The 15,146-nt window shown below is 41.8% G+C and overlaps 1 protein-coding gene across 1 annotated transcript in view; it reads right to left on the reverse strand.

Moving 5' to 3' along the window:
• Nucleotides 1-15,146, reverse strand: part of Adgra3 (adhesion G protein-coupled receptor A3) — a 105,201-nt gene that overhangs the window by 13,727 nt on the left and 76,328 nt on the right. Inside the window, exons 13-15 of the mRNA XM_059275865.1 lie at nt 11,395-11,608; nt 10,975-11,183; nt 1,038-1,162 (exon numbers count right to left, since the gene is read on the reverse strand). Of these exons, the coding sequence (XP_059131848.1) occupies nt 1,038-1,162; nt 10,975-11,183; nt 11,395-11,608 (548 nt within the window). The remainder of the gene's footprint in view (nt 1-1,037; nt 1,163-10,974; nt 11,184-11,394; nt 11,609-15,146) is intronic.

A 15,146-nucleotide genomic window follows, 5' to 3' on the forward strand; every position in this document is an offset into this window, starting at 1 on the left:
CTTTGACAAGCACCTACAGGTTAAGTCCAGCCGCACAAAAGGGGCCATTTAAATGCCTTACATTTTAAAATATTACTAACCGAACATATACTACAAATACACATACACACAAACAATTTGAGGAACCATTTAACCTAACATTATGTCTTAAAATTTAGCTTTATGTGTAAAAAAGACATTTATGGAATCACAGCACCCCGAAAAGCTATACAAATTCTCCATCATCAGAAGAACCTGGGTAAGTGTCACTCATGATGTCTAAGAAGACATCATTATGTGCTTGGCTATGTGGAGATGTTTGCAGTGGTGCCGTTGGGTTTTGGTCCTGACAAGGGAGGAGAGCACACATGCTTTTCCTCCTGGCCTTCTGTAATGAAATGTTGAAGTCTTTCTTTTTCTTCTAATATATCAAAATCACCTTTTGTTTCCAAAGCAAATGTCAAGAAATGCCACACATGTCCAACTTAAATAGGAAAATACGTTCTAGCAGAATCTTTTGTAAAGTGAGCATTCCTGCATTGCAAATGCTTTTAGTTCATTACCTCCAATCAGAAAGTAAGTTTCCTTAGGTGTGTCTCCAATTAACAGAAACCAAATTCCTCTAAAATGTCACCAATTTTCTTAAAAGTGCCATCTTTAAAGACATCATAACATCGAAAAAGCTATAAAATACAATTACAGATAGTACCTAGAGCTACCTCTGCAGGGACCCCTACAGATGACAGAACCATTCTCCTTCAGGCCCCCTTGCTCCGGTGTCCGCCACCCCAGCCTGCAGAACACACTCGATATTCTCTTCCAGGCACCCCAACAAACGGGAAAGGGGAAGATGTCCTCACCAGAGTACAGAAGGTATGAGAACATTCCTCAGGGCTGAAATCAGCTCTGGAGTCTCAGGTAATGACTCGTCACATCCCGGATGGACATGGAATGAAGCATCCTTAGTTTGTAAGGGAACCACTGGTGCCACAAAGAAATCTGGAATGAAGTCCCCATCCAAGCGCACAGATCTGTAACGGTCAGGCGCACTCTCTTACCTGTGGTGGTACATGTAACTGATGATAACGGCCAAGAGACATAAGAGGAGAATGATGGCAGTAGTGTAAATTACAGGATGCAGGAGACTGGCTGCTGGAGTGTACAGCTCTGACCCTGTCAGATCCTGAGGGGACAAAAAAGTTCATGGACTGTTATTGACATTTAGCTACTGGAAGTTTCTTGAAAGCCTGAAACATGCTGTTGACCAAAACCTCTGGCCTTGACATCTCTGGTTCTGTGACTAATGTCTCTTACTATACTTTTTTTTTTTAAAGAAAGGAAGAGTTCATTTGGCCTCACAGTTTCAGAGAATTAGAGTTCATCATGGCCAGGAAAGCATGCCATGGCCATAGGAGCAGGAATCTGGCAGATCACATTTCCTTTACACACAGGAAGCAGAGAAAAACAACAGGAACAGGAAGTGAGGCCAGCATATAAATGCTCAATGCCTACCCAAGTGATGTACTTCCTCCACCAAAGCTCTACCTCCTAACAGTTACAGAATCTCCAAACAACACCATCAACAAGGAACCCAATGTTCAAATTCATAAGCCTAAGGAAGCGACTTCTCATTCAAACCACCACACTGTCTACATCACTTTGTATCATATGGACATGATGATCAACCAGTCACTGCAACCTAAGCCTCATCTCTGTGTTTAAATAACAGAACATATACTGCATACACTAAGGAATCACTAGTAACTAACAGAATGAATACACAGTGGTATCCCACAAGATGTTAATGATGCGTCTATTAAGTAACACATTAGCCAGGTTTCTGAAACAGTGACCAAAACACCTAAGATAAATCCACCTACAAAGAAAAAAAAGTTCACTTTGACTAATGATTTCAGCCCATAATCACTTGGTTCTCTGTTGGGCCTGTGGCAAGGGAGCACATCATGTAGCCTGTACTCATCATGTATATCATGTACTCAATAGATAAAGGTGCTTACCTAATGTGGGCTAGATATCAAGAGGAGATGAGGATTCTAATACCCTTTACAGAGGCCCTTCAGTCACCTAATAGCCTCCCCACTACAACCCACCCTTCACAGTGGTTCCATCCAGAGTGGTTCAAGCTGTTAACCCAACCTCTAGAAGGCAGATATTTGGAGGACACTTACCTACACTGGACTTTTTAAATGTATTCTTTGAAAAGTTCATACACATATACAATGTATCTCGATCATATCCACACCCTACTCCCTTCTGCCAACTCCAGTAACACAGCTCCTTCCCAAGTTTATATCCTTTTAAAAGAATAACCCACTGAGTCCAACAGTCACGTTCAACTCTAGACCATGTTCTTACTACTGTTCCACTGTGAAGCAGCACCCACAGGAGGTGACTGCAGGAAAGTACAGATTCCACCCTCCCCAATGCCTTTCACCACTTTCCTAGTCACCAGCTGAGACAATGGGGTGGACGACTGTGTCTCCAAGGTTACAAAACCATCAGCCATTACGTTCAAGATCCAAAAACATAAACAGACCCCAAATGATGCAAGCTGTGTTTCCTGCCCTTGCAGTTTACAGCCACAGGGGGAGAGAAACAGAGCCCAACTGCACTTGCTGGAGCTCAAACTACAAAAAGGCCCGTACGAGGCAAAGCTCAGCCATCAATGGCAGCAAGGCACTTAACACCACAACCCAGACACGAACCATTCAGCACTTTAACCAGAGCAATCCTATGAGGTTGGTAGATGACTAGCTCCATTGTATAGCTCACAAAACTGAGGCATGTAGAAATTAAGGACTGTGAGGATTAGATCCAGAGAAGTTTAGCTGCCAAGTGCGCACACCCAAGCATAATACGGATATTCTTGCTCATAAAGAGCAAACATCTTAACCCTGCCTTCCTCAGACAGGACCAGGATCACAAGGTCATCTGCACCCTTGGCAGTATGTGGCAGGGGTCAATCTGTAGGCCCACCAGGTCGCCCTACTAAATTCTCTTCCCACAATGAGTCCTGGGGGCACAAAAGGATGGCTAGATGTAGAAAGGACTTCACAGCGATGTATCTATAACCAGAAAGCTCTTGACAATGTCTAAAGGAAGAAAAGCTAGATGGAAAAGGATGGGACGGTGGACAAATATACAAGGAAAAGGAATTCATCCTTAACAGAGCAAGAAGAGAAGTAGAGGACATCCTCAACAGAGCAGGAAGGAAGGAGTGGACATCTTCAACAGAGCAGGGAGCAAAGAGGGGACACCCTGAACAGGGCAGTGAGAAAGCAAGCAAATTCTCTAGGGATGAAGTGGAAGCTAAGAATATAAAGCCACAGCTTTAAAAAGATGGTATCAGACCATCTTAAAACCAACACCTTAGCAACAAAAAAAGAACAGTTAATGACAAGTGACAAAACCCAAAACCCAGCTACGGGAAGCCAGAGGGGAAACAAACCCTGAATTCCAGCCTTGGTGTTTCACTGCACCCTGACAAGCTCCAGCCTGCAACTCCTCCATTTCCTAACAGCCATGAACTGGGGGCCCATCACAGACAGGCTCAGTGCTGAGCAGCAGACACGCAGCCATAGGAAGAGCAGTCACTGGCCTCAGAGGACACAGGGTGAACTTGGTACACAGAGGGAAACAGACAGAGGCTCCACCGATGACCCTGCTGAATGCCCTCCTAAGGGGTCCACAGTATGGATCTATGCAGCATGGCCTCAAGAAACACGTCTCGTGAGAGGGAGACTCTACAATGTTGGAGTAATGAACATCAGTTAGATGCCCTGAAGAAGAGATCTAACAGCACTCCGTTTCTATGAGAAGCAGCCGTACTAGGACGGAAGTTAAGAGCTGGGGATAAACTTTCAGTATCTTGGCGGAACCACCACACTCTGTTCAGGCACCGCTTGCTTCAGAGTCCACAGGCACAGTGACCTGCCCAGACGCAAAGAAAATCTAGTTGACAGGAGAACTAAAGAATGTGCCGAGGGCAGACAGTAAACACCTCAGGATCTGCAGGGTGTCCTGTAGGTACTTACTAACAAATCGACACAGAACCATCCAAACTGTAAAAATCACCCTTAGATTTTCAGCATGTAGGGGGAAGGTGGAGGGAGCAGCTTGCCAGATTGAGTACTAGAAGTCAATATAAGAACCAGAGGCCACTGAAAAGATTAGGATAGTAGGACAGTACAAAAGCTAAAGATCAACACATCAAAGAGAAATATGGGTGAGGTTACTATGAATCACATTTAATTAAAGTAATACAGACTGTGAAATAAAAAATATGCTAAATTGTAACGAGTTTTCCTGCCTGTCCCACAGTCAGGACAAATCTCTCTCACCTGCCAGTCCCACAGCCACTCAGACCCGACCAAGTAAACACAGAGACTTATATTGGTTACAAACTGTATGGCCGTGGCAGGCTTCTTGCTAACTTTTCTTACAGCTTAAATTAATCCATACCTTGCCACGTGGCTTGTGGCTTACAGGCATCTTCACATGCTGTTTCTCATCATGGTGGCTGGCAGTGTCTCTGACTCAGCCTTCCACTTCCCAGCTTTATTCTCCTCCTTGTCCCGCCTATACTTCCTGCCTAGCCAATGGCCAATCAGTGTTTTATTTATTGACTAATCAGCAACACATTTGCCATACAGAACATCCCACAGCACTGAATATATTGTATAAAACCAGCATTAAGAAGAAAAAAAGCAAAACTATCATTCCTGTTAGTAATACTGTGACAGACACAGGAGAAGCCCTGACCCGGGACACTCTCAACACTACATACAGCCTGAGACTAATGGTAACCTCAGTCAGGATTCTTCCAGCAGAGGGGAACAGAACCCAAGCAGGGTACGCCACAGAGACAGAGACCACAGAACATCAGAGAAACAATCCCACTCAGGTTCTGATGTGCAGTCACCTGGCAGAGCACCAGAGGCACTTCAAGGCCAAGAAGGCTAAGTATGAAATGGGTATGAGTTTTAATTTGTTCATGATCATCATGCCATGAACAAGAACAATGGAACTAGCAACTTCCCAAGTGTTCCAGGAACTGCTCTCAAAAAAAGGTTATCTCAGGGCACCTCCGTGTGTCACAATATAGATATACTCTTACCAATACAAGAAATTAAAAACAGATCTGAAACCAGAAATGGAAAAAAAAAAAGAGGAAAAAGGAAAACAGACAATGACTTCTGATTTCTATGAAGCTTTCAAGAAAAAAGTCATGATATTTAAATACACGGCTGAAAAATAAAAAGCATTTAACATTTTAAGAACTAATGTCTAAAAATCCCATTAAGGATCAAAGGATCATTTAAAGATTGTGGTCCTTTACTTCACACAACACTCAAAATTAGTGTTGGCTGAATAGTGAAACTAAATGTGTTAGTAAAATCATACTGGAATGTCTTGAAGAAACCAAAGACGAAAAAAAATTTAAAGAAAGGAAAAAATTTAAAAGGGAGAAAAGTGCAAGTATGAAGATCCTCATGAACTTGCCATAAGCTACGATCTCTTAAACAGGATGTAAAAAAAAAAAAAAAAAAACCTCACTGATTACAAAAAGACAAAACAAAATAAAAACCCTAAGAAGTCAGGCACAAAGCCATCAATGAGTTCTGTTTATACAAGAAGCAAGAGGAGAACAGCGAAGCCTGAAAAGGTCTCTGCGAAACCTACGTGCCCAGGAATCCCCGGGAAACAAGCCCAGGCACACTCAGGCTGGGCTTTGCCTTCACCAACTGTCTGTTAAGAATCCACACACAGGCTCAACATCTCAGTCACCAGAGTATAAATGAGAACGACAGCCCAGTTAGACAAAGCCCAGAGAGAGTGAAACCACTCATACCAAAGACTGATGATGCCAGGGATTAGTGAGGACGAGGAGCAACCGAGAAACATCCTAACACCGAGACTAATCTGGTACCCCTGACCTGGTCAACTGTGGGGCGTTAATACTGAAGCTGAGCACGTGAATGGGTTATAATCCCGGCCTCCACGCCTGAGGATGTACAGCCAATCAAAAGCAAGTGTGTGATTCATCAAGATCAGCTTCCACTCAGTCACCAAATGCCTCCATCAATACAAGGGACAGTTTTCAGTATTTTCTCTGCATGGACTGATACACAGCTTTTAAACTATGCAAACTACTGCTGTACACAAAGAGAAATCTCTCTGATGTCGTGATGGAGAAGAGAGCGGACACACAAAGCAACACCATGCTGGCCAAGTGTGGAATGTGAGCCCAATCACTTCTTACCTTGGGTACACCATGTCAGAAAGGCAGGAGAAAAAAAACCACGGGGCTTCTACGTGCTGGAGTGGTAACCATGACAGTTGTTAGTGGTGGGCATATCACACATAGTATTAATTCAAGTTCAAGGGTTTATGTACTCTGCCAAGCACTAAATGTTAATGAAAAAGTGAAAAGAGCTAGTCCTTAGGATTATTACTTTCATTTTCGAGAAATTTATCCTGCAGAGATGTCATGAAATGTGTAAAGTGACACTATGTAAGCAAACTGCTGGAAATAGACCCAACAGAGAAAAATCTAAGGCAATTAGGACAGAGATGTTCCTCAGAGACTTGAAAAAAAAAATTCTCCCTGTGAGATGTGAGATTCGAGAGACGAGGTGCTGCCATGTGGTAAGAACAGAGCTTCTGGAACACACTGCCTGGATTCTAACCACTGTTCCAAAGCTGACCTACCTTAGCTCCAGACCTGTGGACAGGCGGCTATGACAACGGCCAGAAACCACAAAGACACCAGGAGGTGCCTGATTCAAGCATGCCTACAAGCAAAGGTCAGCCGCCAGCACTCCATCTCCTCTTCCTTACAAGCATCAGCACCACAATGTGTCCAGAGGTCGGTACCTGGAGTCTTCCTAGATCACTTTCCTTCCTGCATCTTGAGACGGGTTCCTCCGTGAACTGGGAGCTTGCCAATTCGAGTAGACTGAATGCTGCCCAGCGAACACCACGGGTCCTCTGTCTCTGCCTCCTCAGTGCTGTCCTTAAGGGCACCCACAATTACATCTGGCCTTTTCCTACAGGTCCTCACTCTTTCACAGCAAGAATGTGGGGAAATGGGCGAAAACAAGACTACATATTCATCTTGTCTGAACACACCAATCTCTTCAATATGCAAGAAGCTATTAACTGTGGTTACTTAAAACTGATAGCTGAAGAGTTCCCACTCTATACTCACATATAGAAGTAATTAAAACATTTGATGCAGATGAGTGTGCTGTATAAAGTCTGTTTAAGCAGAAACCTTGTTGGCATTCTGGGTCAACTACGGGCTAACTGGAACCGGTTTGCTTTCACTAGCACGCTTTATAGAAACAAAATTGCAAGCATTATTAGAGGAACTAGGAAGTGGCACTGGTCTTTACAACCAGAAGACTGGTTCTCAACCTTTCTAATGCTGCAACCCTTTAGCACAGTTCCTCATGGGGTGGTGACCTCCCTACCTTACAATTACTTTCGTTGCTACTTCATAACTGTCACTTTGCTACTGTTATGGATCATAATGTAAATATGCAGGGTATCTGATATGTGACCCCTGTTTGACCCCCAAAGGGGTCATGGCCCACAGGTTGAGAACCAATGATCTAGATGATGCTAGTAACAAAAGTATAGATGGCACAGTGAGCACTGTATCCTCACAACTAGTGCTGAATGGACTACTAAGGTCCTACACAGTGTCTACTCCTATTTGCTCCGACTGCCCAGAGCTCCTTTAGATTCTTCCTACTCCCACTGGCTATTTCTGATACCAATCCAGCAATCCCAACGTCTGCTGATTGCACACCTCCTCAGCCTCTGGACAGCTTCTGTAACTGAGTGTAGCAGGATGATCAGAACCAACCAGGATATCATCTACTCGAGACATAGCAGCAAAATTAGTATTTGTATCTCACTTTTTAAAGCACAGTTCTCACACTGGATCATAAAAAGGAAGCACATGGGCTTATCTCCCAAGAGAGAAGGGTATTTAGACTTCACATAAAGTCGTAAGGAGAAAGGCAGGAGAATGTTATTATATTACATTTATGACTCAATGGAAGTTTAGAAGAAAACAAAGACAACAGTTCTCAGTTTTAAAAAGATGCTGCCTCTATCTTAACTGATGTTAATTACTGTAGGATAGGTCTAATTTTTTGCTGGAGTCTGGAGGCTTCATACATCCTAAATAAGTGCTCAGAGATACGCCTACAGACTTAAGTGGGTTTAATTCCATTACATGCCTGTATGATGAAGGAGCAACTCTGAATTTTCCACTCTCTACTGTAACTTTTCAACTTTGTCAGCAATCCAAGATGTGTTTCCAGTTTCTGCCTCTAGGTGGCAGTTACGTCTCATAAAACAAGATACTCTGAAAACGAGGGGAAAGATCTTAGCAGTCTTTCAGCTTTGAAAAACTGTGTTTTACATTTTTTAAAAGATTAAAAGTCTGAAAGATAAAAGAATAGCTTATTCCTTCTAGAAAAGGATTATACTAATTTAAATAGTTTAGAAGAACAGTTAGGAAGTTCAAAAATAGAAGCTTTCAACTAGTATTAGATTAAACAAAAACAAAAGTTTCATATAGTGCAGTATCACAGTGAAGCCTTAAAATGCAGTATTTTTGTGTTTCATTTATTTTGCTCAACTTCTGATTAGTATTATATACATTTCAGACAAGCTTGTAATTCCTATTGTTTCCCCTTCAAACGCTACAGAGTTTCAGATTATTTTATCCTCAAAATGTGAGAGAAAAAAAAAACATTTTAAAGCCAAAACCAATCAAAATGTAGAACTGTGAAAGAAAGTCTCAACTGACACACCTACCACATGACTCTTGCTACTAGGCCTCTGGGATCACTGAGGAAGAGGAAGCAGAACACTTTGAAGAGACAAAGGAACAGGGAGTTGGAGTTGGCTGTGAGAGTGTGTCCCTTAGGTAGGTCAGAAGCTACATCCACGAAGTCTCACCACCATGACTGCTGAACAAGGAGGACACCCATCCTCAACCCTACACACACACACACACACACACACACACACACAAAAAAAAAAAAAAAAAAAAAAAAAAAAACCCCACAGGCAACTAAGAAATGTTTAGAGCTGGAGAGTCTGTTCCAGAAGAGCATACCAATAGGTTGGTTATCCAGTACCCAACGTTCAGCCCTTAAAACATACACAAGTAACACCATAATGTATTTATGTATTTAGAAGCGTGCACACACACAAACAACAATAATTAAGGGAAAAAGAAGTCACGAATTTGAAAGAGAGCAAGAAGGGGTATATGAAGGCGTTTGGAGGGAGGAAGGGAAATGAAGGAATGATACAATTGTATTAAAATCTTAAAAAAAAAAAAAAATGAAGGCCTAAAAAGAAGTTGTCTCAAACTTTAATTAATGCCAATTTGGGGGGGAGTGACTTTCTATTTATGTATCTTGCATGCGTATTGGGGGTTGTTGAATGCCACGTGGCATGTGTAGAGGTCAGAGGGTAACTTGAGGAAGTCAGTTCTCTTCTTCCACCACATATAGGTCCTAGGAGTAGAAATCTCAGATCTTGAGGCTTAGCAGCAAACATGTCATCCACTGAGCCAGCTCACAGGCTCATTACTGCTTAACTAAAGACAGCTACAGAACAGTGACATGTGAATTTACAGAAACCAGACACACACCTGGTGAAGAAAATCATTAGCTAGCAACACTAACTTAAAGCAAAAAAAAAAAAAAGGTAAATATAGTAATAATAATAAAAAGTTGGTTCTAAAGATACATACACCACTACCCACGGAAGATCCCAAGAGTACAAAGGGTAAAGTATGGGTATGTCATCGGATATGGCTCAAGTACACTGTTTACAGCTGTCTGCAAAGACTCATAGTGTCACTGACAAGACAACCCTACCACCTGCAGATAACTTATCCATGTTGCAGCCTCATCTGCCAACAGATCAGGAAAGGCATTAAAACAAAATAAAGAAAGGAAAATGAAGCAAACATTGAGGAGCATTATTATAATCTGGGCTTGCCTTGAGATCGTTTCTAGTGGTAAAAGCTACCTGTTTTTAAAAAAAAAATCAGCAAGTATAAAGTAAACCATGTTTCAAGAACACTTATACTTGGATAAAACACTGCCTAGATACCAGATTCCCAGTTGAAACTAAATAAAACAGGGAAGCCTTAGCCATTTCTGGGAAATGCCTGTCAGACCTGCAGTGATTCCTGTCTGCTCCACACACACAACCAAGATGTTAGCACTATGTAACAACCACAAAATAACTGCCATATAGTTACAGCAGTAACAAAGATGGCTCATTTCAGCAGGATGTGCTCAGGAGTGAGAAGACTGAAACAAGTACCTCAGTTTTTGAGAGACCTGATCCGGAGTATTAACAGAAGTTACTTTACAAAATGACTATCGGGCAACAACAATGTGAACAGTGGGCAGAATGGGGCTTCTATTATAATGCCAATCAAAGTGAAGACACACCTTCAATACTGTGCATGCAGTCACGAAACTCAAAGTCATTACCATACATCCCCATGTTCCTCCTCAACTCAAAAGGCCAGCACTATGGGTGTGTGGTCAGAAAGCCAGGAGTAGGCAAAGCAGTAAGGAAAATTTTTTGTTTTTGTTACTGGCTGTGCATCCTTTGGCAAACAGACTGCCCTACTTTGACAAAGTTGAACTGTATAAACCCAAGGTATCATCTCCATGCTTTAAGGAGGTCAGAGCCTAGCTGATCTGATTTCCTTACAGGGTTCACGAGAGCATCCTCTACAAAACAGTCTCCTTTACTTCACTGGGTAGTAACTCAATTTCCCTTGAAATCCAGAATCACCTCTTACATAATTAAATGGAGCCATTTATGTTAAGTTAAAAAATAAATTCTTCGTGTGAGCTTAATTATGCATAGAGAACCATTAGAATATTTAGTATTTATGCATCAAGCTAACAACGGCCACACCATTAGCACGGCGTAGTTGCCCAGGGAGCCGCACTGGATGGTGGTGATGTTCTCATCCGAGTAGAGTATACAGCACCCGTCTGACTTCCAGCCTCCTTGTCCGTTCAGCAAATCAAAGTCCCACTGCGCTGCAACAGCATCTGCTCCGTGCGCGATTCTTCGCAGCGTCACATTAACAGGGATGTGGTGGGTATCTACGGTCACACCATCTGGAGAAAATGGGAACGAACGGGATTTCTCAAACAAACTTCATAAACAATTAAATGCCAGCTTACACACTGATGGGCACTCGGCAAGATCTTTTTTCACGAGTGACTCGTTAAAACAACAGAGGAACAAAAATAAGCTTTTCTTTTAAGGAAGAGCAACCAATAAAGCCGCGGCGTCTCACAGCTGTTGGGTAACATCTGCCACACGGACCTATCTTTGTGAGGATCACAGGGGTCACCACTGTCCGTCGCTTGCCATCATCTGCCAGCTTTGTGGAATTTCCAGTGGCTGGAAAAAGCTTCCCGTTGCGGAACGCAATGAGTTGGAGCTTATAGAGCGAGTCATCGGTTGCTCTGACTTCTCGCTTTTGCTTTGGTGAGAAGAGGGAGGAAGGAAGCTGAATAGAAGCCTCCATGATAGTATTCTGGGGAAAAAAAAAACAAAGAAACAAAACAAAAACACATACATATATTATAAAGTTCAGCATATGACTATATAAAAACCTAAACAATCTCAGATTGTCATGAAAATGTTCAAATTATATGCTAAACATGTTTTCTAAAAAGTGTATATAAAAAAAATAAAAGATTTAAAACAACTGACAAGTTCAGCCAAAAAAAAAAAAAAAAAAAAGTCTGAGCAGCATAGTACGGCTTAGAACAAAAGTATAAAACACAGAGAAATCCAAGTTATTTTCCCAAGCGTTCAGGAATAAGGAAATTGTTAATTTTCCTATGACGGCACACACCGCTGCGGCAGAAAGCTTTAAACAGATCAAGGGTTTCAGTGGTCAGTCATCAGTTTTACAGTGACTAAGAGCAATCAGGAGGGGGAAAAACGCAGCCAGGTTCACACAATAAAAGAACAGAATTTTGCCGAGAAAATGGAGGTTTAAATTCCACACACCCTCATTTTGGCACCCATTTCCTCGAGACTAAGAAACCTGTGCTTGGAAAAACAGCAACAGGAGAAAATGAAAGGGCTGGCCGCCTACAGAACATGTCCCCATTTCTCCACACTCTACCTCCGCCAAAGAGCAAAGCAGCAACGTTCTCTGTGTTTGCTACAGATTTTAAGTTACACAGCACTCATCAACAACAAGAACAACAGAATCTATACACTCAGGAGCTAACAACTAACTTGAAAATATTCACTAAGGGGAGAATTTATCACGAGGTCCTTTTCTTGGCCACCAACCAACCCCTTTTCCCTCAAAGCCAATCTTCAGGGCACCAGAAGAATTTCCTCTTGAAGGACAAAGGTGACTATCATTTTACTTTAATAATACCTTGGTTCTGAGCTATCTAGAGAATACTGTACCAAATCCTAAGCCACCATATAATTTGACTAAAGACTACTGCTTAAATCCATGTCCTACCACGCTTGTGGCAACATGAGCTCCACAGCTGGAGTCCTCTGCTCTCCACACACCTCATGCTTGGCAGACAGGGCCCTGACCTCCATACCCCGCTATTCTGTTGTCTGACAAACTCTTCAGTCCACCCATTGGACTTGCTATTAACAAGATAATTCTGTTGACAATGGGGAAGGTGGATTAGAACACATGGCTGACAGCCAAGAGAAAGACTCTACCCAAGGTCTGAGCAGCGTGCTCTCTGGTGGAAGCGTCATTCCAGTAGCTTTCCTAGGTGGCTGTCCCCTCTTCTGGACAGTGTGCATACCTGTGTCACACAATTGGAAGCCTGCAGCTTCAACACATGCCTCACCCTCTGCTCATGAGCTAGACAGGAAGGAATTTGGGCTGCAGATAACATTATTCATTTTTGTATTGCCTATGTACTACTTCCTGTCACTTACATTTACTGAAAATAGCTCACTGTTAATAAATTTAACCAAGTCAACATGGCGTGCTTACTAAAAAAAAAAAAAAAAAATTTAAAGATTCCACTGAAGCAAATGATTGATTTTATAATTACTTAAGTGCTCTGCTTACAATGCAGGCACAGCAGATATCTGACAATAATATGTTGGGTGTTATTTGAGAAATTTACATACTACTTTTAAATTGAAGATGTCATGAAAATACCTGTCAGAATTATTGTCTAAGGAAAACCATGCAAAGGTTCCTACTATTCTTACAAATATAAGATGATACGAATCCCTTCCCTCAGAGCTCAGGGAATCCCATGAAGAAGAGAAGGCAGAAAGAATGTTAAGAGCCTGAGGGGGTGGAGGACACCAAGAGAACAAGACCTTCTAAATCAACTGTGAGCAAGACTGATAGGAGCTCACAGAGACTGAAGCAGCAAGCAGAGGGCCTACACGGGTCTCCACCAGGTCCTCTGCATACATACTAAAACTATTAGCTTAGTATTGTCATGGGACCTGAGCCTGAGAATGAGTGGGTCTCTGACTCTTGTGCCTGCTCTTGGGACTCTTTTCCTCCTGTTGGGCTGTCCTGTCCAACCTCAATATGATGGTTGTTATCTCTTAGCCTGTTCTTTTCTAATGAGAGACAAAGGGAGTCGATCTGGGGGACTGAGGGAGCTGGGAGAGGAACACATAATTAGGCTATATTGTATGAGAAAAGAACCTACTTTCAATAAAAGGAAAAAAATGAAAAAATAAAAACCAAATATAAGATTATATAAAAACAAAGTTTACTATAAATCCACCTATTTATAAACCTAGTAAATTTCTGTAAACTATATAAATTTCTCTTAAATGTACAAGAAGGTACCTAAAGATGAAAATCAAACATTAAGCAATTAAGAGTTCATAATCCTACATAATGGACATCTATTCAAACTTAATAACTATAAAATTCATAAAATAATCTCACTAAAGAACTCAAAATTATTTGAAAGTATATAGAGCTCTCTAGGAGAGTATTAGTAACAATAAACCAAATTGAATTTTAAAACGTCAGAGCTGACATTTTCTAAAGGAGATTTGAAAAAAGGAAACGTAATACTTTGAAATTAAAAAGTCCACTCTTAAGCTTGTGAAACTAATCAAAAACAATAAACAAAGAGTCCATATCGAAGCCGGGCGGTGGTGGCGCACGCCTTTAATCCCAGCACTCGGGAGGCAGAGCCAGGTGAATCTCTGTGAGTTCGAGGCCAGCCTGGGCTACCAAGTGAGTTCCAGGAAAGGCACAAAGCTACATAGAGAAACCCTGTCTCGAAAAACCAAAAAAAAAAAGAAAAAAAAAAAAAAAAAAAAAAAGAGTCCATATCGAGAGCTACAGACCTAGGGCCATTACATACTCAGAGCTTCTAAACTCCCTCCCAAGCCCAATAAAGAATATCACTAGATAATTATTACAGGTTCCCTGGGATGAGAGACAGAACCCTGGGGTGCTGATAAGATGAATTCCAGCTGTATCAATAATGTCCAGCATTTATAGTAAGAATATAAAGTGTAAAAGAAGTGTTGTTCACTATTGTTGGGAAGGCTGTAAATCTAATTTTAGAAATCACTGAAGAACATTTAATTTGTTACATTCCTCATGACTCCACCTTTTGTCTGCTAGCCTGAAGGCAGGAAGTATAGTTTATAATTTCAATTAATCATATGTGGGTTTTAAAAATGTGTGAATTACAGCAAGGAGGAAGACAATACACATACAAATTACAGCTAATAAACCGGAAGTGTCTCTTAAGAAGCTTTGAGAAATGCATGGTTCTGGCTTCTAGCACTCACTGTGGGAAGATGACGGGCCTCACATAGAACAGCAGGCAGCCATGTTTTAGGTGGCTACTCACACCTGGGAGACAGAGCAACACTGCTCAGTTTCCTTCAACCTCTGCATCTCAACTTCTGAACAGACTCAATGACCTCTGTAAGAAGGATGGAGGGAAGCGCGGCCATGATGGGCACCAAAGCCCACAGAGCTGGGTGTTATGGTCATATTCCTCTAGCAGCGGAAGACAGTGGTCAGGGACCAGGAAGAAAAAAGGGTGGTGACTTAACAATAAGCCAGAACCTCATGGTCTAAC

This window comes from Peromyscus eremicus, chromosome 10 (genome assembly GCF_949786415.1).
Source record: "Peromyscus eremicus chromosome 10, PerEre_H2_v1, whole genome shotgun sequence".
Classification (NCBI taxonomy): Eukaryota; Metazoa; Chordata; class Mammalia; order Rodentia; family Cricetidae; genus Peromyscus; species Peromyscus eremicus.